Genomic DNA, 27,563 nt, shown 5'->3' with positions numbered 1-27,563 from the left:
TCTATAGAAAGAACAGACAAAGGAAAAGCAATTGGAGGATCATAGATGAACATTTTTGCCCTCCCATTTTATTAGACATGTAGGCTCCTAATATATCTTTATCTCCACTTTTCTCAGACTCTCTCTCAATTTTGTTTTCTTATCTTTCCCTCCTCTCCCACTTCCTCCAACAATGAACATTTACTGAGTCCTTTTTATGTGCTACTCACTATGATAAGCACATTACATTAACTTTATGTCTATGAGACAGATACTATTTTCTCTATTCTACATTTGAAGAAAGTAAGATACAGAGAAGTTATGAAACTTGCCCGAGATGCCACAGCGAGTAAGTAGCAGAGCCCGGATATGAACTCAGAACTCAGACAATCTGACGAAAGTTGTCATGTCATGCACAGACACATACATACACATATATGTACCCTATATACATATAGACATTTATCTATATATATATATATATATATATATATATATATATGTAGATGAGTGTGTGTGTGTGTATATACATATATGTATATATATATATATATATATATATGACAATGGATAATTTAACAGAATGTAAATAAAACAGTGGCTTTCTGAGAAGTACAGAACAAAATTCTTATCTACATATGGAGAGATTTATCCTATGAATTTCAGAAACCATGTTTCTATACTAAATATTAACTTATTAAAATAATGTATAATATATAATATTATATTCCCATAATATTCATTTAGCTCCTGTCATATGCCAGGCACTATTTCAAGTATTTTATAAGTATTATCTTATTTAAATCTGTCTAAACCCTATAAGGTAGGTATCGTTATCCCTATTTTACAGATTAAAACATGAGACATATAGTGTCTATCACCAGCAGAAAGTCACTCAGCTAGTATGTGGGAAGCCAGGATTTGAATCAGCAGGTCTAATTCCAGAGAAGACCATCCAAGGCTTCTTCTCTAGTGTGGTTCTGAAGTGAACGTAACTTCCAATAGTACTCTAGGGAAAGCCCTCTAATTATGAGATTTGCTCCAATCTATTTACAATAGCTTCCTTTATGCCTCATCCAATTCTAAAATACATAGGACTATATCCAGACATTCACAAAACCTTGTATTTGGGTATGCCAATAGAAAGCAGTGAAACCAATTAAAAGGGCTGTTTTTGTTCTGTAGGTCACTGTCTGGCTAAGGCCAACCACCACACCTTTCATTCTTCTCCTAGGCAAATTAGATTAATTGAGCTCTATTAAAAAGCAATCTGTTTTAAGACATAAAGGAAATCTCATTTTGAATGGATTTTCATGGAGAGTATTAGGGTAACATGTAGAGATCTAACACATTCCAGCTGTGAAGAGAAATACAAAAAGAATTCCAGGGGATGGCTAAATTCTGCTCTCCTGGAATGGCAGTAAACAAAGTAAACAAGTAAGCCTTCAGCAGTCTTCTATGGCATAAACATGTCTAAGCCAACCACACCCTAAAATCACTGTGACAACCACGGAAGCTCAAAAGAAACTCAAAGCAAACACTACAACTTAAAATTCACTATGCACTTCAAAATGGTTAAAAACGAAAAAGTTGGCCCACTTAAATCTATAGATTGGAGCAATTTAGACACAAAGATCTATCTCTAGACCCTGGAGAAATTAGGAATAGGAAACCTGCCCCAATCCCACTTCTAACACCAAGCATTAAAAGCACACACTCTGAGACAATCAGACTTCACTGAGAATCCCAGCACTGCTACCATGTAGAATTAGTAAAGTGGAATAATAATATAATATAATATATCACTTTACTTGCCATTTCTAGTAATTAATAATCTTGAGAAATTGTGCCTCAGGACTGAACAGAATGTACTGTCCCACTTAACATGAATGAAAGAGAAAATTAACTTTATTTCATTTATATCTTTCCTCGGGGACATTCTATCACATTTCTTTCTGGAGCTCTCTTTAGGGCTTCCTGAGGCTCTTTGATCAATCTCCAATAATGGTGTCCATCACCCTAGTTAGTTCCTTATCTCTTACCCTTTTCACTGCTTTATTTATACTGACCTAGTACACATTACATTGAAAACAAGAGATATGGCTTTATTTTTTTTTCTATGACATATATTATTTTCTGATGGGAGAGAGAAAGAATAACATGATTAAAAATTAAATAGTTCCCAAACTATTCTGACTTTTAAATATGTGTGTATGTGTATAATGGACAATAACATATGTGCTATTCTAATTTGGATTTTTATTAAAATTTATTTACATTCCCTTATGCAAAAGTTAGGAAATTAACAGTTATGAGTAGGCTTTTGTAAATAGGCAAACTCCTGAAACTGTATAAAAAATCAAACGTGTGGGGCACCTGGGTGACTTAGTAAGTATCTGCCTGGTTAAGCATCTGCCTTCCACTCAGGTCATGATGCCGGGGTCCTGAGATAAAGCCCAACATCGGGCTCCCTGCTTAGTGGGAAATCTACTTCTCCCTCTCCCTCTACCCCTCCCTCCCACTCATGTGTGTGCATGCACTTTCTCTCTGTCTCTCTCAAATAAAATCTTTAAAAAAAAGTCAAATGTGTGAAAGAAAAAATGAAACAAAAAATAAAAATAAATCAAATGTGTGTGTGTGTGTGTGTGCATGCATGTGTGTGAAAATGTGTGTTTTCTTGGGAAAGAGCTCATAGCCTTTATAACATTCTTAAAGGGGTTTGTGAACCTCAAACGTTTAAGAACTGCTGTTCTGGAACATGTTATGCAGATAGTTAAAGTCAGTCAAGGATCTGGGAAAAAAACAAAAACAAACCTATAACATGAGCAACTGAAAAAGTCTGTCCTGCACTAAACAGAGTAAAAATCATTGAGAAGAAGATCTTAATAAGTAGGGGAAAATAATCTCTCAGTGGAGTTCACCAATGTGTGTCATTTTTATTGGAGAAGATACAAGTTTTATAAATGAAGTACTTACTGGTTCACCTTGGCGTCCGGGGAGCCCTGGATAGCCTTTGAGTCCCTGCAAGGTTAAAGGTGAAGACATGCTATGAACCGTAAGCTCATACAAGCCTAAAACTAAACAAAGGTTCTAAGTGCTTTTTTATCCCAACTTTTGGTTTCCTCATCAATGGCTTTTTATAATTTATTTCTTATTTATTTTTTTATTATGAGTAATTGAACTATTTGTTACTATCAACAAAAATGGCAGCATAGTATTAAATAGAGAATTAAAACAGCATCTTCTATATAAAGCTGGTATCCAGCAATGGATCTATTAAATCTTATCGAAGCTTTTTAAAGGTTGATTTTAGTTTATTATTTATCTATTATTTATTTTTGGAGAAGCGGGTAGGGTAGGAGGGAGAGGGAGAGAGAGAATCTTAAGCAGTCTCCATGCCCAGCATAGAGACCAACACCAGGCTCTATCAAGTCATCTTTACTTTATTAACGCTGAAGCAAAATGCCCTCGGAAGTAATCTATTGGTAATTACTGAAAAACTGGACCATAATCTGGCAGTTTCTCTAATCCAAAACATTGTTATCACACTCCATACATGACCTAAGAAAAATCAAAGAGGTTGCTCATAGATCCTATGAAAAAAGGGGTTTTATAGGGCTAAAAAATTAGTATCAAAAATTTTTTCCATATACTAGAACTCAAATCAAATCTTTAATCTCATTACTAATGCCCAAAGATATAATATAGATAATATCCTTTTTCTTCTAGAAAGGTCTTTGAGCAAGATGAAAGAAGTGGAACAAAAGAACAGGAGGAAAGAAATAAAGGAACACTTAGGAGTCAAATTGGTATAGCTCTAATCAACAATCAGTAAACCAATCTATGGTTTACTAGGTTTAGACATATTTAAAAAAAAAATAAAGAAAAAGTTCTTTTCTGTGGAGCCTCATAGAACTTCTGGGTCTTTTGTGGCTCAGTCGGTTAAGCATCTGACTCTTGATTTTAGCTCAGGTCATGATCTCAGGGTCTTGAGATGGAGCCATGCATAGGCCTCTGCATTCAGATGGGAGACTGCTTTTCTTCCTCTTCCCTCTCCCTCAAGCAAGAGTATGTGTATGCACATGTGTGTGTACTTTCTTTCTCTCAAATAAATAAATAAATCTAGCAAAATACAGAGAGTACCTCATAGGATTTTAAGAAAATTCTAACTAAAAAACTGAAATAATTTGAGCTCACAAATACAAAAACTTGAAATTAATGTACTGCCAACTGATGATAAGTTTTTAGAATTACAGGATATAGAATAATGGAGTTAAAGAGTCATTCAGGATTAATCACTGAGGGCTTTATCAACTTGTATTAATGAATTAAAGAAGAAAGTAACGCTATGGCTAGACAATAAGGAAATTATAAGAGGTGTCTATTTGAAAAATAAGAAAGTGATTTAAGCAGCTTCTGAGATAGTAAACTTAAAGTAACAATAAAATGCTTAAGTAAACAGATCTCTTGGGAACCAGAGAAAAGACAGGAGAAACTAAGAAAACAAGGCTAGAAACTAATTTTTTTTGTTACCTCTCTATTGTATGTAAGCGTATTAGTCACAATGAGGTAACAAAAGGAAAAAAACAAGAGGGCAGAGGAAAAGGACTGTCCTGTGGGAGCTTGGACCTTTTGTGTTTAGACTATTAGAAAGAGAACAGAGAAGTGGTCATGAGAAAGAAGGAGGGGAAAAAAGACGGGGGAAAGGGAAGAAAGGAACTTCATTGAGCTACTATGTGCCAGATGATGTACCAGCCATTTCCAAATACTTCCATCGATTCAATGGCAATCCTACAAAGGAGTTATTTCCCCCATCTTTACAGATAAGAAAACAGTTCTAAGAATTAAACAATTTGACCAAAGTGATACAGGTAGCAAGGTAGAATCATGTCAGTTTGACATTTATCAAGAATTGAATATTTTGTCTTTCTACTTATTCTAGATGCATGTAGTTTTCAAATATAGACTCATTCTCATCGATAAACACAAACATTAATTATAGATCACCAAGACAAATCAATCAAAAGAATTATATATCTCATAAACATGGTGTTATCAAAATCACTCATTTACCAACAGCATCTAATAGACCCAATGTTTTGACTCAATTTTGCTCTGAGTTTATACTTTTTTTGAGACAGCTAAATATCACCCTAATTACAAAGCACGAGACATACTGTTCTCAGTTGTTCAAGTGTTACGTGAGATTCCACAAGTAAAAATATTATCAGAGCTAAGTTTCTTCACTTTTTATAATAGAACATAAGAAATGTCTTCAGCATTAAGGCAGTGGTGGTGGCTCCCTAGGGTGGTATAGCAGCTCTAGGAAGGTGGGGGCTAAGAAGCTCTTGAGTAGTGTCAGGAAGAAGATGAAGAACAAGGAGCCAGGGTAAGAGGCACATAGATATAGAAAGTTCTGTCATAAGCCTATTTCCTTTTCCTTTTTTTTAAAAGTATGCATTTATTTATTTACTTATTTATGTTTATTTCTGTGAATACTTGAGTCTAACCACATGCTTCCCTTTCTTTGGCTACCAGCTGTTTTTCTGACCAGAGTTTCTTCTCTCATCTAGCCCATGATGAAACAGAATGCAGTGGAGGTACAACTTCTTTTAATGGTCGACTAGACATGTTAAACATGGTATCTTCTGTATGTACAATTTCCTTTGAAGGGTTTGTCCCATATCCAGAGACTTTAATAAGGGGGCAGCAATAGTCATGATCTTTTCTTCATGATCTCATTCCTACTCCATCTCAGCCACAGAACCCAACACGTGATCTAAAGAAGACCAATATGAAGTCTGACCAGTAGCCAATGAAGTCACTTGGAGTAAAGAGCTTTGCCTGAATGGGAACAAGTCAGGTGAGTCAAATCCTTTTTTTAATTAGGTTAAACTATTTTTTAAGAAGAAAAGAAAGAAAAATTCAGGTACTTAGCAGTAGGGGAGGGTGCTGAATTTCCTTTTATTGTTAGCATTCTGTGGTTACTCGGGTCTATAAGAAAGTCAGTACTTTTTCTTTTTTTCTTTAATTTAGCTTTCACTGAATGAAAAACAAAGGCATATTCCTGAGTTACTGTGGGCTTAGAGGCATAGGAAGAATTTAAATAAGATTGATGTATATATCAGAGAAAAAACAGATTCAGGCATATGATATAAAATAAAGATAGAGACTCTGAGATGTGTAGAATGGAAGAGAATGGGTCAGGTGGAAACTTTTATAGTACAGTGAAAGATAATTATAAATCAGATTTTAGAGGTAGAGTAAGAGATGGTATATAAGCTCCTTCAGAGTTTTAATTGAAGTTCTTAATTTTATTCAATGTGGTATCCTCAGTGTTTAGAACAGTTCCTGGCTCACAGGAAGTGCCCATTAATTAATTTATGATAAGACTTGGATGTATGAATGAACTGATAGAAAGACTTGAATGGATTTGAGTTACTTGAGTAGATAAGAGATTCTAGTTCTTTTTTTTTTTTCTTTAAAGATTTACTTATTTATTTGTTTGAGACAGAGAAAGACAGAGAGGCTGCGGGGGTGGGCAGAGAATCTCAAGGAGACTGCCTGCTGAGCACGGAGCCTGATGCAGAGCTCCATCTCGTGACCCTGAGATCATGACCCAACCCCAGGTCAAGAGTTGAACACTCAACCGACTGAGCTACCAAGGCAACCCAAAAACAGATTCTAAGTATCTTATATTACATCTCAATTCTCTCAATGTTAAAATGAAAGGTAAATAAGTAGGACAAAGAATGTCTTTGCTACTTTTTAATGTGATATTATTATATCTTTAATACACTGGAATTATTACCACTATCGTAGAAAGGCCTCCATTTATTTCCTGTATCTATGACTATACTCCTTATTTATTTTCCACTTTAACACCAGTCTGTAAAGTTTTTGAAAGCAAAGGGAATAAGTTCCTGGGAAAAATGCCTACATTTAAATTTTGGCATAGCTACAGTCTAGGGACCTAACATTTTATTTTTAAAAATCAGTTTATAGTATAGTCTTTTGGAAATATTATTTGGGTCACTGTTTTCTATACTCACATAGGAAGAATTAAAAAAAGTCCAGTAAATAACAACATACAATTTTTATCGGATGAATATATTGAAAAAAAAACTGATGTGAACATATTCCTTAAGGTATGCCAATAAGAAAATTTACAAACTCTGTTTTTAGCAGTTTAAATAATAAATTCAATAGACATAGTAGAATCAAAATCAGAAATATTAAGAGATGGGAAAGAAACAAATTTCAAGTTATTTATATATCTGAACTTGGCCCAAGTAAAAAATTTTGGATACATAAATAAAATGTTTATCCATAAAGAAAATAGTGGTACCATTTATACGCAGGCCATCCTCATTTGGCATGGTACTAGAGGACCATAAAACTGATCATCCAAACTGAAACCATGCAAAGCAATATTAATTATGGGAAAAACTACAAATGTTCTGTGACTTTTAAAAATTTTTGTCAAAATGTTAAAAATTCTGCCAGTTACAATTGTGTAGGGAAATGAAAAACAAAGTTAAATTAATATTTAGAGTACAGTGTAATTTAAAACATTAAAAACATTGAGAAAGTATCATTTCTTTAAAAAAATTACAAATAGTAGTTTGAATAGAACTGGCCTTCTTGTATAAATTAACATACTGAGCAAGCATATTTTGTAAGCTTTGGCAAATTGTCAAACTCCTTTCCAAGTCTGGATAGACTTTGAACATTTTATCCTTTGTACTGTCAATGTCATGAAATAGTTCCAAAAGTTCTTCTACTGTGGAGCTTTTTTTGCTGGTGTTACCTCTGGGACATCTGTCATATTCATCACAACACTTTCCTCATTTATGTCAAAAAGTTATCCTTCACTATGTTCCTCTGGCTACATCATGTAGAGTCTCTCAAATAACAGCCATGTTCCAGAATCAACTATTACATCTATAATTCCATTTGTTCAACGCTAATTTTAAAGTCCTCTGTTATCAGTACTCCTTTATTTTGCTGTACTCTCATCTTTGATGGTCAACTACACCTTTTGATTATCTATTTGTGTAAAATATCACATAGGTTTCTCACTGAGAGACAAGGAAGCAACACACTATACGCTTTGCTGTCTGTGCATCAACCAACAGATGTGTGTGAACAATCACCAGCAGACTGAATGAAATGATGTGACTGGTGGTTAATCTTGATGCATATCTGTTATTTATGTAGTTTTTGTAGTTTATTTTGTTTTGTAGGCTGAGGAGACCATAGCAAATTTTGTACTTTTTGCAATTAATCACAGTTAACAGTTGTTATAAGCGAAATTTGAAACACATTGCTGGGAGACTGGTGTTACTTAATTAAACATGGTAACTGAAATCTGTATACATGGGAACCATGCAAAGTGAGGAATGCCTGTATATATGTGTGTGTGTGTGTGTGTGTGTGTGTGTGTGTGTGTGTGTGTGTATTTACTAGAAGGAACAGACTTATACTTACTCAGATAAGGATTTTTTCCCATGTATGAGGAAGTTTTCCCTATGGTAAAAGACAGCTTCAGTATTGTTGCCCTACCATTCTATCTTGGCTCTCCTTCTATAGACTTCAGGTTTCAGAAAAGTAGAAGCATCCCTTTCTGGAAGCCACAAAAATGCCAAATAAACTGGATAGTAGATAATTTGCCTCTGGCACTCCCTTTCTTAAAACCCTCCAGTAGCTCTCTGTTACCTGATAAATAAATAGATATGAGTGATACATGATACAATCCTCTATAAGTTGGCCCCTGAATACCCCTCAAGCCTTATCTCCTGACACCTCCTGCTTCACACTTTATAACCAGACACTAGGAACTGCTTCTTGCCTGTGAGCCTTTCTTTAACACTGACACCTGTGTGTTAGATGGCATACACAGGTCTACTAAGGACAGTAACATCAGGATAACTGCTGCTCATCCTCGATATGCAGGTCAGATGTTGCCTCCTTCCCTGGTCCCTAAACTCTCCCACCTCCTGCCCTTGGAGTTTAGGTAACCCTCAACTATGTCCTATAATAACCTTTTCATATCTTCACTTTTGCCCTTGCAATGGCATAATTCACTTTTGTAATTTACTTTAGTGTGCTTTCTTTTTTAGACAGTACACTGTCTAAAAAAGTGTTACCTTATACCTTATTTACATAAGGTTTCCTGAATGAATTACAAGGCAAAAAGATATGACTAAAACAACTGTAGCATTCCAGAGTTAGTGACAGATTTTATCTCTAGAAGGAAACTGCTCTTTCATTTGAGACCATTTCCCTGGAACTTTTGCTTCTGTCTAGTGTCAAGAAGCTAAGGAAAGGTGGGCTAACCTTGTATATAATCATGTGAAAGGCAACATCACTTAGAGATTAGTAAACAGGTTAACTAGTTCTACTCAGCCTACTTAAAATGGGTGAAATCCTGAAAAGAGGACCCAGGGAAAATAAGATAGGAAAGAAGGGGCATTGATTTGAAAAGCAGACACTAAGGAAGAAGATGACCACTAGGACTGGGTGGAAGGGCACAATCAATTAAACTTAGGAGCAGCAATGTTCAGTCACTAAGAATACATGTCAGACACTAGGCTGAGATATCACAGTGAATAAAATATAGTCTTTGCATATAAGGACTAAGTCACTAAGTCACTCATACATTTTTATATTTTTATATATTTACATATATTTATACATTTTAACCATTGTTACTTTGCTATTGAAATCACTATTAAATTTCATTTCTCTGTAATATAACAGTATTAGGTTAGGTAATTCCGACCTTCCAATGAAACTTGTCAAACACTACAGGACTCAGTGTAACAATACCTTGAGGAATACTAACCATGTTTTGGCCAAAATAACCAGAGGAAACTATGGCAAAATTGAAAAACAGTGATAAGATGACCATAAAAAAAGAAACCCTAAGCAAGAAATCAGAATGAGATGAAAATCAAGAACTATGAGAATGTAAGCCCTTCTTGGGGGAAGGCAATACATTTCCTTAAGTCCTAAGAATAAGAAGTTTAAATTTTTAAAAAAACAAATAAATAGGAGGATCCCACATAAATGGAGAACTTGAGGGGATTCAAATTATAGGATGAATATCACACAGACCTCTCTATTCTACCTGCCTCTCCTTCTTGGAACATACTTCCCTCATGCACACAGCAGACTTGTGCCAACTTTTGCCCCAAACTCCTCACAATACTGACCCACTAACCTCCTTTAATCAGCACTCGGTTTTTACTCTGGCCCCATCAACCCTAGTAACAGTCCTTCTCAATTATTTCTCATGGAGAAAAAGAGTATGATAAACTAATTCTCAAAATGGTGCTCCATGACAGATAACAGCTTTTTCTGAGGACACAGAATTTTTTTTTCAGATGTCTGGAAACTGAAATACTTTTAGCCAAATGAATTTATCCTTGATGTTAAAATGTCAATTATAAAAGCCAGACAGAGGAAAATATCTTTGGACACAGGAAAGTTTCCAGAGTCCCACAAATTACACCACTCTGTCAACCACTGGCTTGCCTGTTGGGGAGCTCAGTAGGGCACCTACTGTAGGTACCTCGCACCAGTAGTCCTGGCTCTCCATGTCCCCTCTGTATCCCCCCATCAGTGGGAACGGGGGATTACAGAGAAGATGGCCACAGTGGTGCCTGCAGAGCCCTTATGCAGCAGCATTTGAATTCGACTTTCAGTACTACACTTGGATTGGAAACCAAACCCAAATAATGTGCAGTTTGCAGATTTTTACCAGGATAGTGGGCAAGTGAGAAAAGAATCTATAGAGATAACTCTGTAGAAACAATAGAACTCTCCTTATTTCTCTTTCCAGGCACCCAATTTATGCCAATCCGGACTTTTTATTGTTGTTCTCATGGACATTCAGTATTTTAGCTCCTTAGCACTATCCTTGCTTTAAATAGATTATGAAAAGCTGTATAGTTTTTGAGTGACTAATAAATCCCAATGCATGCCCCTTGATACTTTCACTGTTCTTTTCCTTTCCAACTTCTTAAAGATATTTACTGTGTACCTCATATGTAATGGAATTTTTTTAAATAATTGAAATAATTCATTAAAATTAAGAATTCACACTGATTTGTAATTATTGCTAAAACCATAGTAGTTAGTATTTATGATATTCAGAAAAATACTGCCAAACATTATTCATAAAAATCTGTATTAAAATGTGTTATATTTCACAACTGCCATGAGTTGTATGTCTGTATGCTAAGATGTGCTTAACTGCTCCCATCTGGTTTATCCTCTTGATCATAGAAAAACTGCTCCAATTGAAATCATTGTTAATGCTCTTACAATTTTAAATAGCAGATTCCAATGTTAATATAGCAAATGATTGGCTATATTAAAAAACAATTTAAAACTCCATCTGGAGTCCAAGCTCAGAATTATGATTCTTGTCCTCCCTCCAGCACAGCATGCACTCTGGATCCAACTTATCTGCCTTTGGCACAAATTTAGACACTTAGTGGGAAGTAAAAACATACTTCAGTTCCTAGGAAAATAAGAGGACATGAAGGTGGCTAAATTGAGGCAGTGTAACCAGTCAATCTGGGGAAACACAGTGCTTGTTAAGATGTTAATACTGGTTTAAAAAAAAAAAAAGTCGGGAGGAGAGAGATTAAAAAAAAAAGGAAAAGAAAGAAGCAAAATAAACTCTCTGAAGAGTGAAAAAAAAATTGCTACTGATTTATTCCCTTATTTCTCTCAATATTACTTGTGCTTTCTGAATGTTTTCAACATCAACCTTCTGTTTATTTACCTCAGAAGTTTTCACAAGCTCTCACTGTGTTCCACACGACTTTTTGCAGCCATTTTCAAGACTGCTTGAATACAGCTTATATTAAAAGAATTTTAGTATTTCCAGAAAGTTCCAGCAAAAAGGAATAATGAAGTCATTATTATCTGTCATCCAAAACTATATCTGTTCTCTTGGCTCTCATGAAAAACAAGACTTTACTTCCTCTTGCATACATGTCTGGGACAGTGAGAAGTACTGAAATACACATCTAAGAAATATTAACTTAACAAACTAATTAGTGGGGTAGCAGTATTTGGAGTTAGTAAGAGAAGTCATATGCTAAACAGGCGTGGATTTGAGTCCTAACTCAGTCAATTAATAATTCTGTGGCCTTGGGTAAGTGATTTATACTAAACATTCTGTTTATCTCAATAAAGTTGGTTTTTTGGGGGTTTTTTTGGTTTTTTTTTTTTTTAAAGATTTTATGTCTTTAGTTATTTGAGAGAGAGAGAGAGAGAACATGGATGTGTGTGCACAAATGAGTCAGGGAAAGGGCAGAGGGAAAGAGAGAGAGAGATACTCAAGTAGACTTCATGCTGAGCACAGAGCCTGAGCAGGGGCTCCATCTCATGACCCTGAGATCATGACCTGAGTTGAAACCAAGAGTCGGACACTAAACCGACTGAGCCACCCAGGTGGCCCACAATGAGTTGTTTTTAAGATGCAAGGAAACAAGGCTCAGGAGAGCAACTGGAATACTGTACATAATAAAACAGCTACTATTGATATTAGCATAATAAATGTAATAATACTTCAGAAAATAGTTTAATAGATAAAAAGATGGAATAGACTCCATATTAATCAAAACCCAAGTACTTATTTATCTCTCATAATATGTAAAGAATAGTTAAAAGCTCAGAGGATTCAGTAGCAGTAAATTTCTTCTCTAAATCCTGCCATAATTTTGAGTGACCATGAGCAATTCTCTTAACCTCTCTGGGCTTATCTTAGATTTCTCACTTACAAAATGAATAACTTGAGTTCTTGTCCTGATGTTCAGAATTCACCTGTCACTAACACTATGGATAGAAATGCAAGGATAAAAGAAACAGGAGCCCCAGGTTACAGCTAACATGAGCCATTATTCTAGGCTCTCCTAGCATGGATCCTGTTTGCAGAGAAGTAAACTATAATGAATTAGGTAGTTCAGAACATGAGCCAAAATCAGTTAATTCCTTAAAACAGCTCATGATTTACCTGAACATTTTACCTAATAATTAGTCTTGCCCTTTCCCCTTCTGTAAAAACCACAGTAAGAGCCTATCAAGCTCATTTTGAATGTACTTCTTCTGTGTATTCATTTTATTTATTTTTTTTAAAGATTTTTATTTATTTATTTGACAGAGAGAGATCACAAGTAGGCAGAGAGGCAGGCAGAGAGAGAGGAAGGGAAGCAGGCTCCCTGCTGAGCAGAGAGCCCGATGCGGGGCTCGATCCTAGGACCCTGGGACCGTGACCTGAGCCGAAGGCAGAGGCTTAACCCACTGAGCCACCCAGGTGCCCCCTGTGTATTCATTTTAAAACAAGACATACACACAGTGTGATAGAAATTCATCCCAAGACTGCTATGTGGAGAAATAATTTGGTTTAGATTGACTCCTTATGTCCTTTCCCCAAGAATATTTATTTTTTTAAATCTTTATATGATTTCTATTAATAGCCACACTCTATTTAGAAAGAGGAAAAATCCTCAGAAAAACTACAAAATCATTTCAAATGTTTCAGCATTGTTCCAAACTACTATCAAATCATAGTAAACCATGAATACTTCATTTAACAGAAAGTAATTTTGTTTCTAAATATTTTCAATTTAGGGCACCTGGGTGACTCAGTCAGTTAAGCAGCTGCCTTCTGCTCAAGTCATGATCTTGGGGTCCTGGCATGGAGCCCCCACATTGGGCTCTCTGCTCAGTGAGGAGTCTGCTTCTCCCTCTCCCTCTGTGCTCTTTCACTCTCATTCTCACTCTCTTACTCTTGCTCTATCTCAAGTGAATAAATAAAATCTTCAAATAAATATTTTCAATTTTATCTCTAGAGAAAACTGAGCTACAGCTGCTATTTGATCACTGGTTCCTATACAATCAATTTTAACAACAACAACAAAAAGGCAGATTTTAAGTTTAAGAAATCATTAAGAGGAAAAGAAGTCTGTGAAAGATAATTTATAACCCGGTTTGTTTAAAATAATGCTGTATTTCACTTTACTAAACTTACACAGACCAAAAAGCATATATTAGTCTTAAGATAATCTGCTTTAATGGTTAAAATTAGATTTTTCCAGTTTATCTCTATAGACACTTCTTTATATATTTTTCTACACAACAACCATTCAACCTTTACGTAGAGTTCCTTTTTCTGGACTGCTAATTTCATGAACCACTGGCATCATTTAGCTTTGGAAAGTAATGATTAGTTTTTCTGTCATCTGCAGTATCAATCTTCAGGATGAAATAACTGTATATTTAAAAGCAAATAAAATAGTTAAGATAATTTCCATGAGATTGTCTCTGATGCTATTCATCCAAACAGTTGCTTTAGAGGTATACTTAGTGGTCAGGGGTATACTAAGTAGCATTAATCAAACAGATTCATAACTATCTATATCAAGACCACTTTTGTTAGAAATGATCACTCTCCAGTTTTCTGACTCCACAGGAGCAACCAACAACCTCAAAGAAGTTGATGTCTATGATGAAGATTAATCTGAAGGCCATAAAAATAATGATAGTGGAAACAACATGAGATCAAAATCTTTCTCAACATTTTAACATTCAGCGCTTCAGCAGGAGTTATGAAGGAAAACAGACAAGGTCAGATTTCTAAAACCAGATAAAGAGCTGATGGCTAACAGTTATTAGGGCTTTGTTTAACACTTTTTGTCTGACACTCTTTGTCTGACACTGTATTGCATGGATTATCTCATTTCTTGTTCCCAAAACCTCCCTATGAAACGGGTAGTATTATTTCCACATTTTACAAATGAGGCAATTGAAGGGTAGAGAGATTAAGCACCCTACCCAAATCAATGGGACTTAAAAAAATGGCAGATGGGATTTGAACCAAGTAACCAGAGCCTAAATAACACTTTCAACCTAAATCTCCCAAGAGGAAAGGAATATGACACACTAAGACATCAACACAGCTCATTATTATTTGTATTTAGATAGCCATACCAAGTCAAATATTGCCCTCAATATTTTGGGGCCCTTAATACTTTGAAAGATATTTTTGATCTTCCTTTTCCCCTGTAGAAAATGAACAACTCAGTTTTTGGGAAAAACAAAATAAGCTGAATATATAGAGGAGAAACAGGAAATTGCACAACATATTTTCTTCGAAATAATTCTAGCAATTGTGTTAATATTTCTTTTTACCTCAGAAAAAGCTTAGTCATATACATACCACTACTGTTTTTTACCAGTCATCCCCAATTCTCACTTCTTTCCTACTCTTCAGGTCGCACATTCTCATGTATATCATGGCAGAGAGGATTATTTCCTAAGAAAATAAACTAAGGGTATATTTTAGGGTAAATTATTTTAGGGTAAATTTAAAAAGGGTATACCTATAACCAGGTATATCTCACTTCACATATAAAAGTTGAAGAGTGACTTCAGAGTTTCAGAAGTGGGTTACTGCCCTAATATTAGAAAAGGAAGAAGAAAAGAAAAGCTTCAACATTCTATCAGTGACTTTAACTTCTTTCCCCACATGAATTTTGTCCCCATCATTAACTGAAGGGTTTTGTTTTTCAAGGGTTTTGTGGGCTCCACTTTCATGGATGAGGACAGCATCTTAATTTCTTTCGCTGAAAAAAGTAATTTAAAACAATGACTCCAGGCACAACTTCAAAATGAGATTTTAAACAGTTTAAGAGCTTCTAGACCCAGATGACATCCAATTATGTCAAAGTAAAACTATGTGCAAGGGGTCTTACCTTATCACCTTGCATTCCAGGGGGCCCCATTAATCCAGAAAGGCCTTGATTCCCCTAAGAACAAAACACAAACGGAAGTTTAATGTTATGAAAAGGACGTGAAATTAGAATTCCCTTGCTACAGGATTTCATCTTGGACATCAAAACCTTACTGCATTCATTTCTGATCTTCCCAGTCCGCCTCAAGTTCCACCTCTTTTCTGAGTCCTTTTGAGACTTTTTCTGAGGCTCCTGGTATTTCTCTCTTCCCACGCTGAGTGCCACTGCACTTCCCCGCGTCCATACTCCTGCTCCTTTTTCCCTGATGCTCTTTTCTCTAGGAATGAACCCCCCCCCCCAAATTCCTATAGTTCCAAGGTTTACTGTGTTTAAAAAAAAAAAAGTTTACCGGGTGGGATTATGGACACTGGGGCGGGTATGTGCTATGATGAGTGCTGTGAAGTGTGTAAACCTGGTGATTCACAGACCTGTACCCCTGGGGATAAAAATATATTATATGTTTATAAAAATAAAAAAAATAAAAAAAAAAAAGTTTACCTAAAAATCCTGCAAGCACTTCGTGCGGCAGCTGCGGAGGACTGGCTGCCTCCTAGCAGGACTCCCACTAGGAACTGGGTTGTGGGGAGCGAGGGCTCGGCTCACGAGGCACACCAGAGAAAGGGACACTTCCGCTTCCGGCTACACTGGTATGGGCCGCTGCACCTCTGGGGAGTAAATGCTGTGAAAATTTTGGGGGAGGACGCGTGTTTGGCTCCAGCAGATGGGACTTCACCTATTAGGGCGGTCCATCTTCCTGATCCTGCAGATTTGATGAGGGCCTCTGAGCCCATCTTAGGATAGGAGGAAGAAAGTGTACTCATGTGAGGGGGAAGGAGTGTCTGGCGGGTAGAAGTGACGGTGGGAAATACAGAGGAGGCTGTGTAAACTGACAAAGAGAAAACACCACAAAGGAATGGGAAGATAATCTTGAGGCACTTTGCTGCAAGTGGTTTTTCTTTACTTCCCTTCCCCTCCGTCTTTCTGCTGCAACAAATATATTGTGTATTGAAAAAAAAACAATGTTGTGGAAGAAAAAAGGGTACTTAGGTAATAATCCTAAATAAACTCCTAAGTGACTGTATTGTGTTTAACGTTTACTGCACTATGTACTTTAATATGTCATCAAATTAAATAATCAGAACAGAAAAGAATGTTTCTGATGATGAACAATCTAATACCTTTCCATTTGTACTAACTTCATTTTAATACTTCTTGACATTTTACTAAGATGGCTTCCATTTGTGATGGGATGACCATTTTATACAGAATTTTTTTTTTTTTTACATTCATTACTCTGATGGGGGGAGAGAAAGCTGCACTAGGAAACAGGTTATTGGAGGCTTATCTCCTTCCACTAGGTCTAATCATGGGTGGATCACTTAGATTTCCTTTTAAAGTCCTCCACCAGGAAAATGAGAATAATATCTCACTTGACTTATAGGAAAGGAAAAAAGAAAAGCACCATTTAGTGGTTATTTTTGTGTGCCACTGAGATCCCAAAATGGCTTAACACTTAAACATGCTCTATGAGAGACATTCTTTAATACATGTTCCATGCTGGAGGACTAGACCCTGCACTTCTTTTGTGTTATCACTGACAATATATTTATTGTAAAAATGGCTAAGTGATTAAAAATAAAATATAACTGTTTCCCAAACCCCTCAACTCTCACCAATATGATGTTCATATTTTATTTGTATTCATAATGTATGTGTATAACTGATATCTTGCCTCCTCAGTTTGAACCTAATCTTAAATGTAAATACAATGTCCAAGAAATGTTTTTAAATTTTACTATTCTAAAAATACATCTCTCAATTTTAAGAGTTGGATTTCACTTAAAGCTCAATGGCAATATATTATTAAATCCTGTATCTTACTACCTTACTCCTATATAGTATGAACCATAATTAGTATATGACTAACAAAAAGGGAAAAAAGACTGACATACTTCCAAGCCTCAATTCCAATGCTGAACCATCCTATATTTCATACAGATACTGTACACATACCAAACCACCCTATATCTTATACAGGAAAGTCACAAGTGAATATAAAACCAAGCATTTGATATAAATGTGAAGGCTTAATTTGGGGGTTTAAAGAAGTCACCAAAACAGAATAGGCTTTAATTTTTAAATTTTAAGTAAGAAATCAAATGTTCTATATTTAGATTTTTAAAAGATGGCATTTTGTTTCTCAGATTACAGGATATTTTTCCCCACCATAACTAAGGGACCAATGAAAATAAATTTCTAATAAATTTCCATTCTCTTTCTAAATTATTTATATTCAGTGAACTCAGTTCCATCACAGGAATAAAATTCTCAAGATTCTAGATTAAAAATTTTTTGAGGATTTACTTTTTGATGTAATACCTGTAAAGTTCATTAAGATGATTTTTTTTTTAAGTTTACAAGAGTTTCTGTAAGCCAATTAAAAGATCAGATTTCAGTGGTGCCTGGGTGGCTCAGTGGGTTAAAGCCTCTGCCTTCAGCTCAGGTCATGATCTCAGGGTTCTGGGATGGAGCCCCACATAGGGCTCTCTGCTCAGCCCGGAGCTTGCTTCCCCCTCTCTCTCTGCCTGCTTCTTTGCTTACTTGTGATATCTCTCTCTGTCAAATAAATAAATAAAAATATTAAAAAAAAAAACAAAAAAGATCAGATTTCAACCCAGGAACCACCAAAATTACTCAGGGATTCTAAAAGTTTGTGAATGTATACCATACAAAGAAAAACATCCTATAATTGTATCACACTTGTCCAAATAGAGATTCCCAGATGTATTCCTAAAGACTCCAATTTTATTCAGACTCACTAGAAAACAGTATCCTCGTCTTAACAAAGATTTTGTTGCTAGCTTTATTCAAAATGTTAGTTTCTTTTTACCTAAATGTGAATGTGTATGTTTTATCGCATTACAATAAAGTGAAATGCATACTAGACTAAAAGTCAAACAAATACATCATTAACTTAACCACTTACTATCAATGAGTCATTTAAATTCTAAGAATTCTGGGGCGCCTGGGTGGCTCAGTGGGTTGGGCCGCTGCCTTCGGCTCGGGTCATGATCTCAGGGACCTGGGATCGAGTCCCGCATCGGGCTCTCTGCTCGACAGGGAGCCTGCTTCCCTCTCTCTCTCTCTCTCTCTCTCCGCCTGCCTGCCTCTCTGTCTGCTTGTGATCTCTCTCTGTCAAAATAAATAATAAATAAAATTTAAAAAAAAAAATAAATAAATTCTAAGAATTCTGTTTTCCTAACTGGAAAACAAGATAATAATGAGTGCTTCTCTCAATTATTCAGGACTTGGAAAGGATAACGTACATGGAACTAGTCTAAAAAAGGCACAAACAGCATTAGAATTTATGTATTATTGTGTGTATGCCTTTTAAAAGCAAATTTTTGAGATTAGGGTCACATAAGCTCTAATGTTTCACCCCACCCATCCCTAAAGGGCAGGTAGCACAACGGTAGGCCACAGTAGACACTCAATAAAATAATGTGAATATTTTAATTAATATATTAAGCTGATGATATAATTTATTTTTCAAATATTTCTTCCTTCATTCAAGTTCTCTACCTTCTCTGTCTGATACATTCTTTAGTTTTCTATCTCCTCCATCTGATATCAAGTAAAATCTACATTTTAAAAAGATAAAAATGAATTTTTAGTGCATGAAATATATTACCATGATTTTATTCCTTGGGCAACTAATTACCTTTTCTCCAGGTACAGCTTGACCAGGGGAAAATCCTGGATCTCCTTTGGGGCCCTAGGTAAAATAATTATAAAACACTTTGTGAAGCATAAATTATACACAGTATAACACATTTCTTCAATTGAATGCATTATAAAATGACATATATATTATATGGTATTAAAATTATTTTAAATTGAGATGGGCATGCATTATTTGCTTTTTTATTGTACATTTTTATTAGTCTCATTTTAAATCCTGAGAAGACTGTCAGACATGGATGATTTTAAAAATCTAATAGTTATGCTACCATTGAAACATCTTTCCTTAAGGGACCTATATAAAGGCTCCATTAACATCCACTTTTGTGACATATTCAGTTATAACCTCTACTTTAGCATTGGAAAACTAGTCACTTTTAGTAAAAAAATCTGCTTATAATTCTTAAAATGTTATGATACCATTCCAAGTTTAAATATTTTCCAAAATCTTGCAACGTACATACATTACTTTTGTAATAAAAAATAAATCAGAAATACCTCTAATTGCCAAAATATATATAAAAATAGATACTTTTCCTACTTTGGGAATCTTATATTTTACATTTCAAGAGAAATATGACATTAGGTTTCAACAAAATTTTTTTGCACAATATTAATCTTTCTTACTATGCTTACTGGCAAAGGATCTCTTTTTCTATTTCCCATCTCATAAAATTAAGAGGCCACAATTCAGACTCTATAATTCTAATTATGATTTCATTACCATTCTCAACTAGTAATAATTTCCATTCCTAGAGAGTTCTAAATGCTATTTTCATTCTATGAGAAATAGTCATGAGTTCTTCTACAAATTCAGGGATGCTTTCAAATACCACTCAAACTGAAGAGAAGAAGGAAGACCAAAAGGAAAGTCTTTCCTGTTCTCCATTTTATGAGTCTTCCCATTTCACAAATTAGAAATAAATCCTCACTGGCTAAATGGCCTATATTCTTGAATCAAAGAAAATTTTTAAGGAAAGGTTGTTTTCCAGGTTGACCTCTCCCTTTCCATAGCTATCACAACTTCTATTATTAAGCCTACAATTTTAGGCCATTGATTACAAAATTATGGAACCTGAGAAAGAGCTTTAATGATATCTCAATATTTAAGAACTCAATCCATTCTCCAGAAAAAAAGTTAATATAGTTAGAATTTATAAGAGATATTACAGCTTATCTAGTAAAACACATTTTATAGACAGAGGAGCAATGAAGTTCAGAAATGTTAAATGACTTGATTAAAGTTGCTTAGAAAAGTACTGGAAAACTGGGCTTAATTTTTTTTCTCATGTCACAATGTCTATTAAATAAAAATCATACTTATTGGTTTTAATTTACAGTCTTTTATTATAAAACCTGGCCAACTGATTTGAGGCAATATGTACAAAGAATTTTTAAAGAACTTAAGAAATGATAGCCCTTGAGAATTTTAAATATAATAAAATTCTTACATTTAAACTTTAAATATAATAAAATTTTTACTTATAAATATCACATTAAAAATTCTTATTTTTAGGTTCTTTCCAAATTTCCTATTATCTGTCTACTTTCTCTTATCAACTAATTTAACATTTCATCCTCATTAGAAAAAAAACTCTGAGAACATGGATAAAAGTAATCAATTGATCAATAAAAATCATATTTAAAGAAAGCTTTTTCTTATTCATAAGGCTTACATATCTAGGCAACATATTTAAAGAAATACATGCTAAATCTCTTTTATTCCCACACAAATGTGCTTGAGTTTATTGATCAACTTGTTCTACAACCAATTCTAGTCTTCATGAAGGGAATGCTCTTAACTTGGCCAGTCGTGGGTTGGGATCCTCCTTAGTATAAAATGCATGAGCAGAGATTATTGAACATACCAATTTTACCTAATGTCAAAGAAGTAGGGTATATTTCTCTGCATTAAAAAAGACCCCAAAATTTCTTGCTTTCTTCCTCATTTTGTTTTAATTCTATGACTCCCAACACACTTTTAGTCATACTTGATTGGCTTTTCAAATCCCTTTTCAAATCAAAAAATAAATATAATTGACTTTGACTTTCAATACGGACTTCTACACGACTTTTGTTAAAGGAGCTATATATCCTTTTGAGTGTAAGAGGAAAAGGAAATTGCCTATTCTTTATTACTCAAAGAATTCTCAAAGTCCCACCTATTCTACTATTCTGCTATATAGTCTATATATGGATGATTTTATAAATAATTTTTCGGCACAGTTCTTTCAGACTATTATTGGGTCTCTGAGGGCCCTCTGTCTAGTGAGGAAAACTTCTTAAGTACTAGACCCATTAACATGTTAGAACAGATTTATCAGATTAGAGACCATTCAATATAATGGAAAGAACACTGGGACTTAGAGTGAAAACACTGAACAAATCATTTAAGCTCTCTGAATTTGAGATTCCTCTTCTATAAAATGGAAATAAGAATAATAATATCTGCCTAGTTTAGCTTGTAAGATATAGGTAAAATTCTCTATAGAGTATATATATGTAAGTATTAAAAATATCAAGACCAGAGACAATCATTAAAATCTATTTTACAATTATTGCCATCTTAAAAAGCAGAGAATACAATTTGTGAATAAATCATTGATGAAACAGCAAAATTTAAATAAAAAGAATTTGGAATTAAGAATTCAAATATGGATGAGCTAAATTAGGAGAGTCGCATAAAAGAAACACTAAATGACATGATCTTGAGGTAACATCACTTGAATATTCCTCACTTTAACATTACAAATAACTATATGACCTCCATAATACTTGAAGCATAAAATTTGAAGCATTACATTCTCTAAGCAATACTTCCTATCTTTTTAGCTCACTCTCTAAGCAGCCACAATTATTTGACCTACTGCAACTGCTAATATGTGATCCCACCATATTTTCAGTGTCTCATCCCCATGTGGCCTAACTTCCATCCTTAAGCAGCATAAATACCAAGGTCTGACATTATAATCACTTCCTTGCATACATAAGTGGCACCACTTTTTCTTTCTCCCTCTGTCTTACAAGCTTATCTAGAAATTCTTAAATCTAAACTCACCACCTCTTCTGTCCCATCCCCTAGTAGCTAAATGTGACTAAGAAAATAATCATGCTGACAAACCTCACTTTAAATTCATGACTTTTTACATTAATTGGTTTTGTTTTCTTTTGTTTTTGATATGTCTAATAATTATCTTAGTCAATTCACTTTTCCATTTTCATAGATAATTATTTCATAACTCTTGCTCTCCACTCTAAGTGGGTGATCTTGTTTTTAACATTTACAACTTGTCTCAACCAAATCCACTACCCACATAAATCTGTTCCAAAAATACTCTGCCTTCATTACCAAACCCACTATTCTCTCTCAATTATTTTCTCTCATAACTGATCCATTGTCTTCCCTATATTATTTTAATTTTTATTTCTTCCCAGGATAATTGATATCACCAAGTAAACACACTGTAATTCCTCCAATCTTAAAAAACAACTTTCTTTGAGCTACATCTCCCTTCTCTGCTCCATTACACTATTTTGAGAGCAAAACTCCTGTACTAATGAGAGACTTCTTCCATTCTCTCTTGGACTTAACCTACTCAGGCTATTGTCCTTACCCTACCTCATTGTCATTCTTTCTCCATCTCCTTTGCTAGTTCCTCTTCTTCGTCCTAATATACTAAACTCTGGGATACTCTCAAAGATTTGGTCCTTGGAAAATTCTCTGTCTGTATACATCCATAGGTCAAAATACATAAAACAATTATTTGAATGTATAGGAGAACAATCAAAAAGCAGGACACACTGGAGGGGATTCAAGAAAAGAACCGCACTTGGTACAGTACACATTTATACAACTTTTCTTCCTCTTCTTCTTCTTTTGGAGATTTTATTTATTTACTTATTTGAGAGAGAGAGAATGAGAACAAGTGAGCATGAGAAGGGGAAGGTCAGATGGAGAAGGAGACCCCTTGCTAAGGAGGGAGCCTGATGTGGGACTTGATCCTGGGACTCCAGGATCCCAGGACTCCAGGATCATGACCTGAGCTGAAGGCAGTCACTCAACCAACTGAACTACCTCACAACTTTTCTTCTAAGGACCCTCCACAGTCTGCATGGAATGACTAGAATTCAAGCAGAAAACCGTAGATGTTTTGGCTAATAGTGTCAGAGGACAGAGTGTGAGACTACCTGAATAACTGTAAGTTGAGATGGGAAATCCTAGAGAAAAAAGAAAAGAACAGATGAAAAGAAATGAAAAAAGAAAGAGGACAGCTTCCCCCCAAAATCTAGATAAAGACTCTCTTCAATTCTTGGCTCATCCTAAATGTGGTTGCATGAGATGGATTCTGGAGTTCATCAGAAAGCAACAACCAGAAGGCTAAAATAATTGAATATAAATTTTAGCTGCTGGCTGCAGGGGAAATAATTTGGGATTTGAGTCACATCACTTTAAGGGACATGGTAAATGCCTTGGTAATCACCTTTCCATTGAAATTCAGGAAGGGCTATACTTGAGAAGCAAGCATTATATGCTTGGACTAACACTAACACTATAAGCAAAACTAAAACAAATCTGTCCCTTAAAAAAGTTGCCAAAACCTATACAAGTTTAAGATGATGAGCCAGTTATTTGTTATTTAATTAATAATTTAAATAATTGTTATAAATAATTGTTTATAAATTATTACAAACAATTATTTATAATAATTTAAGCAATTATTATAAACAATTATTTAAATAATTGTTTAAATTATTAACTAAAATAAATAATTTAAGTTATTTAATTGTAGAACAAAAAAAATCAGCCATTATCAAAGGATTTCAGAGAAAGCTAACAGAATCTAAAGTTCTTCCACATATTAAACATAATACGCAGTACATAATCAAATGTTTCTAGGCATACAAAGAAAAGCAAGATCTGACCTGCATGAAAGAGAAAAGTGGTCAATACAAACAGACCTCAAAAGGATCCATATATTGGAATTAACAGCAGAGGATTTTAAATTGACTATAATAAATATATTTAAGATGTAAGGTAAATGATCATCATAATTAGTGAACACAGATATATCAGCAGACAAGTGAAAACTACACAAAAAAGAACAGTAGAATCCTAGAACTGATAATATAGTATCTGAAATGAAAAATTTTCTGGATGAGATTAACAATATATTATAGAAGGCAGAAATTAAGTTTAGTAAACTTAAGGAGAGATCCATAGAAATTAACTAATCTGAAGTAAAGAAGAAAAAAATGAAAAAATGAACAAAGTTCTAGTGACCTGTGAGACAACATGAAGTAGTCTAACATACATGGAGTCCCAGAAGGAAAAGAGAGAAAGAATGGGACAGAAAGATTACTTGAAAAAGTAATAGCCAAAAATATCCCAGATTCATTAAAGACCAAAAACTTACAGATCCAAGACATTCAGTGAATTCCAAACAAGAGATATCTAAGAGAAACCACCCCTATGTACATTGTCATCAAACTGCTAAAAGCCAGACAAAGAGAAATACCTCAAGAGCAGACTACGAATAATGACACATTACACAAAAGGGAATAACAAGGTGACTAATGATTAACTTTTTATCAGAAACAGTGCAGATTACAAGACAAGAACCACAAGTATCTTTATTTTTTTTTAAAGATTTTATTTATTTGACAGAGAAAGATCACAAGTAGGCAGAGAGGCAGGCAGAGAGAGAGAGGAAGAAGCAGGCTCCCTGCCAAGCAGAGAGCCCAACACCGAATTCGATCCCAGGACCCCGAGATCATGACCTGAGCTGAAAGCAGAGGTTCAACCCACTGAGCCACCCAGGCGCCCCAAAAATATCTTTAAAGAACTGGAACAAAGACACTCTCAACCAAGATTTCTATATTCTATAAAAATATACTTCAAAGAACATAGATAAAACAAATTTCAGGTAAATAAAAACCAAGATAATTCAACACCAGCACAATTGTTCCCCAAGAAATATTGAAGGAACTTCTTTTAGCTAAAGGGAAATGATACCAACTAGAAATTACATCCATAGGAAGAAATGAAAAGCCCTGGAAATGAAAATAAATGAAGAAATATTAAATGACTCCCTTGTTTGTTTCTTCTCTTAATTTCTTTAAAGACTGATCACTTAATACAAAAATTACTACATTGTACTTTAGGGTTTATAATGATATAGATGTAAAATAAATGACAATAAAACACAAAGGATTATATAAATATAATCATAATGTCATAAGGGTCTTATATTTTAAATGAACTGTTACCATATTAACTCTAGTAAACTAGAATGCGTTAAGGATAGATATTGTAATTTCTAAAGCAACTATTAAAATCAATCAGTCAGAGATACAGCTGAAATGTCAATAGAGAAATTATATGGAATACTATGGAATATTTTATTAACCCAAAAGAAGGCAAAAAAGGAGGAATGAAGACCATAAAACATCTGAGATAAATGGAAAAGAAATGACAATGTAGGTGAGACCAAATCATATCAATAATTACACAAATATAAATGGACTTAACATTCCAATTAAAATCAGAGATTATCAGACCAAATAAACAAGCAAAATCTAATATGTATTGTCTATAAGAAATATATTTTAAATATAGAAAGGTAAAGGAAAAGAAAAATATATACCAGTCAAACAATAATCATAAAAAAGCTGGTGTAAAGGTACCACCAGAGATAAGGAGAGATACTTGATAATGATAGAAAGGATCAGTTCATTAAAAAGACACAACAATCCTTAAACATGTATGCACAACACAGAGCTGCAAAGTAAATGAACCTAACATTGACTAAATCTTTCCTAAACACTAAACAGAGAAACAGACAAATCCAAATAATAGTTGACTGTTTTAACACACCTCTCTCAGTAATTAATGGAATAACTATATTTAAAAAAAAAAAAAAACAGTAATGATAGAGAAAATTTGACCATCATCAACCACCTTAGTCTAATTGGTATTTATTGGACACTATAACCAAAAACTACAAAATACACAATATTTTAAACTTTGCAGCAAGGAAGAGAGTGGCATGATATATTCAAAGTGCTAAAAAAAAAAAAAAAAATCTGCAGCCAAGAATACTCCATCCAGCACAGATATCATTCAGAATAGAAGGAGATATAAAGAGCTTCATAGATGAACAAGACCTAAAGGAGTTCATGACCACTAAACCAGCCCTACAAGAAATGTCGAAGGGGATTATTTTGGTGGAAAGGAAAGACCATAAATAAGAGTATGAAAATAAGTATGTCTATAAAAATCAGTCAAGGGATTAAAAAAATAAAAAGATGTGATGTATGACACCATATATCTAAAATGTGGTGGGGAGAGGAGTAAAGAATGAGTTCAAACAAAGTGACCATTAATTTAATATAGACTGCTATATGCATAAAATGTTATACAAAAATCTAATGATAACCACAAATCAAAACCCAGTAATAGATATGCAAAGAATAAGGTGAAAGGAAACCAAATATATCCGGAAAGAAAATGAGCAAACCATGAAAGAGAGCAAGATAAGAAAGGATCAAAGAAAAATCACAAAGACAACCACTAAAAAGGTAACAAAACAGCAGTATTTGATATATTTGATACAAATCTATCAATAACTACTGGGAATGGAGTAAATGCTCCAACCAAAAGACAGCAGAGTAACAGAGTGGATAAAAAAAGACCATCTATGTACTATCTACAGGAGACTCCTTCAGCCCTAAAGACACCAGCAAACTGAAAGTGAGAGGATGATAGTCAATTTATCATGCAAATGCATGTGATAAAAAGAAGCTGGAGTAGCACTACTTACATCAGACAAAACAGACTTTAAAACAAAGATTGTAACAAGAGATAAAGAAGGACACTAATCACAAAGGAATCAATCCAACAAGAAGATATAACAATTGTAAATATTTATACACCCAACATGGGAGCACCCAAATACGTAAAACAGTTAACAATAACATGAAGAAACTAATCAATAGTAATACAATAATAGTAGGGCACTGTAACACTTACAT

General features: G+C 34.4%; 1 protein-coding gene across 4 annotated transcripts in view; it reads right to left on the bottom strand.

Moving 5' to 3' along the window:
• Positions 1–27,563, bottom strand: part of COL24A1 (collagen type XXIV alpha 1 chain) — a 402,100-nt gene that overhangs the window by 317,529 nt on the left and 57,008 nt on the right. For all 4 annotated transcript variants that reach the window (XM_047727942.1, XM_047727945.1, XM_047727943.1 and 1 more), the window contains exons 7-9: positions 19,513–19,566; positions 15,753–15,806; positions 2,956–3,000 (exon numbers count right to left, since the gene is read on the bottom strand). In XM_047727942.1, coding sequence (XP_047583898.1) covers positions 2,956–3,000; positions 15,753–15,806; positions 19,513–19,566 — 153 coding nt within the window. The remainder of the gene's footprint in view (positions 1–2,955; positions 3,001–15,752; positions 15,807–19,512; positions 19,567–27,563) is intronic.

Source organism: Lutra lutra, chromosome 4, assembly GCF_902655055.1.
Source record: "Lutra lutra chromosome 4, mLutLut1.2, whole genome shotgun sequence".
NCBI classification, from domain to species: domain Eukaryota; kingdom Metazoa; phylum Chordata; class Mammalia; order Carnivora; family Mustelidae; genus Lutra; species Lutra lutra.
Note: the sequence above shows the minus strand (reverse complement) of the source record. Positions and strands in the feature narration are given on the sequence as shown.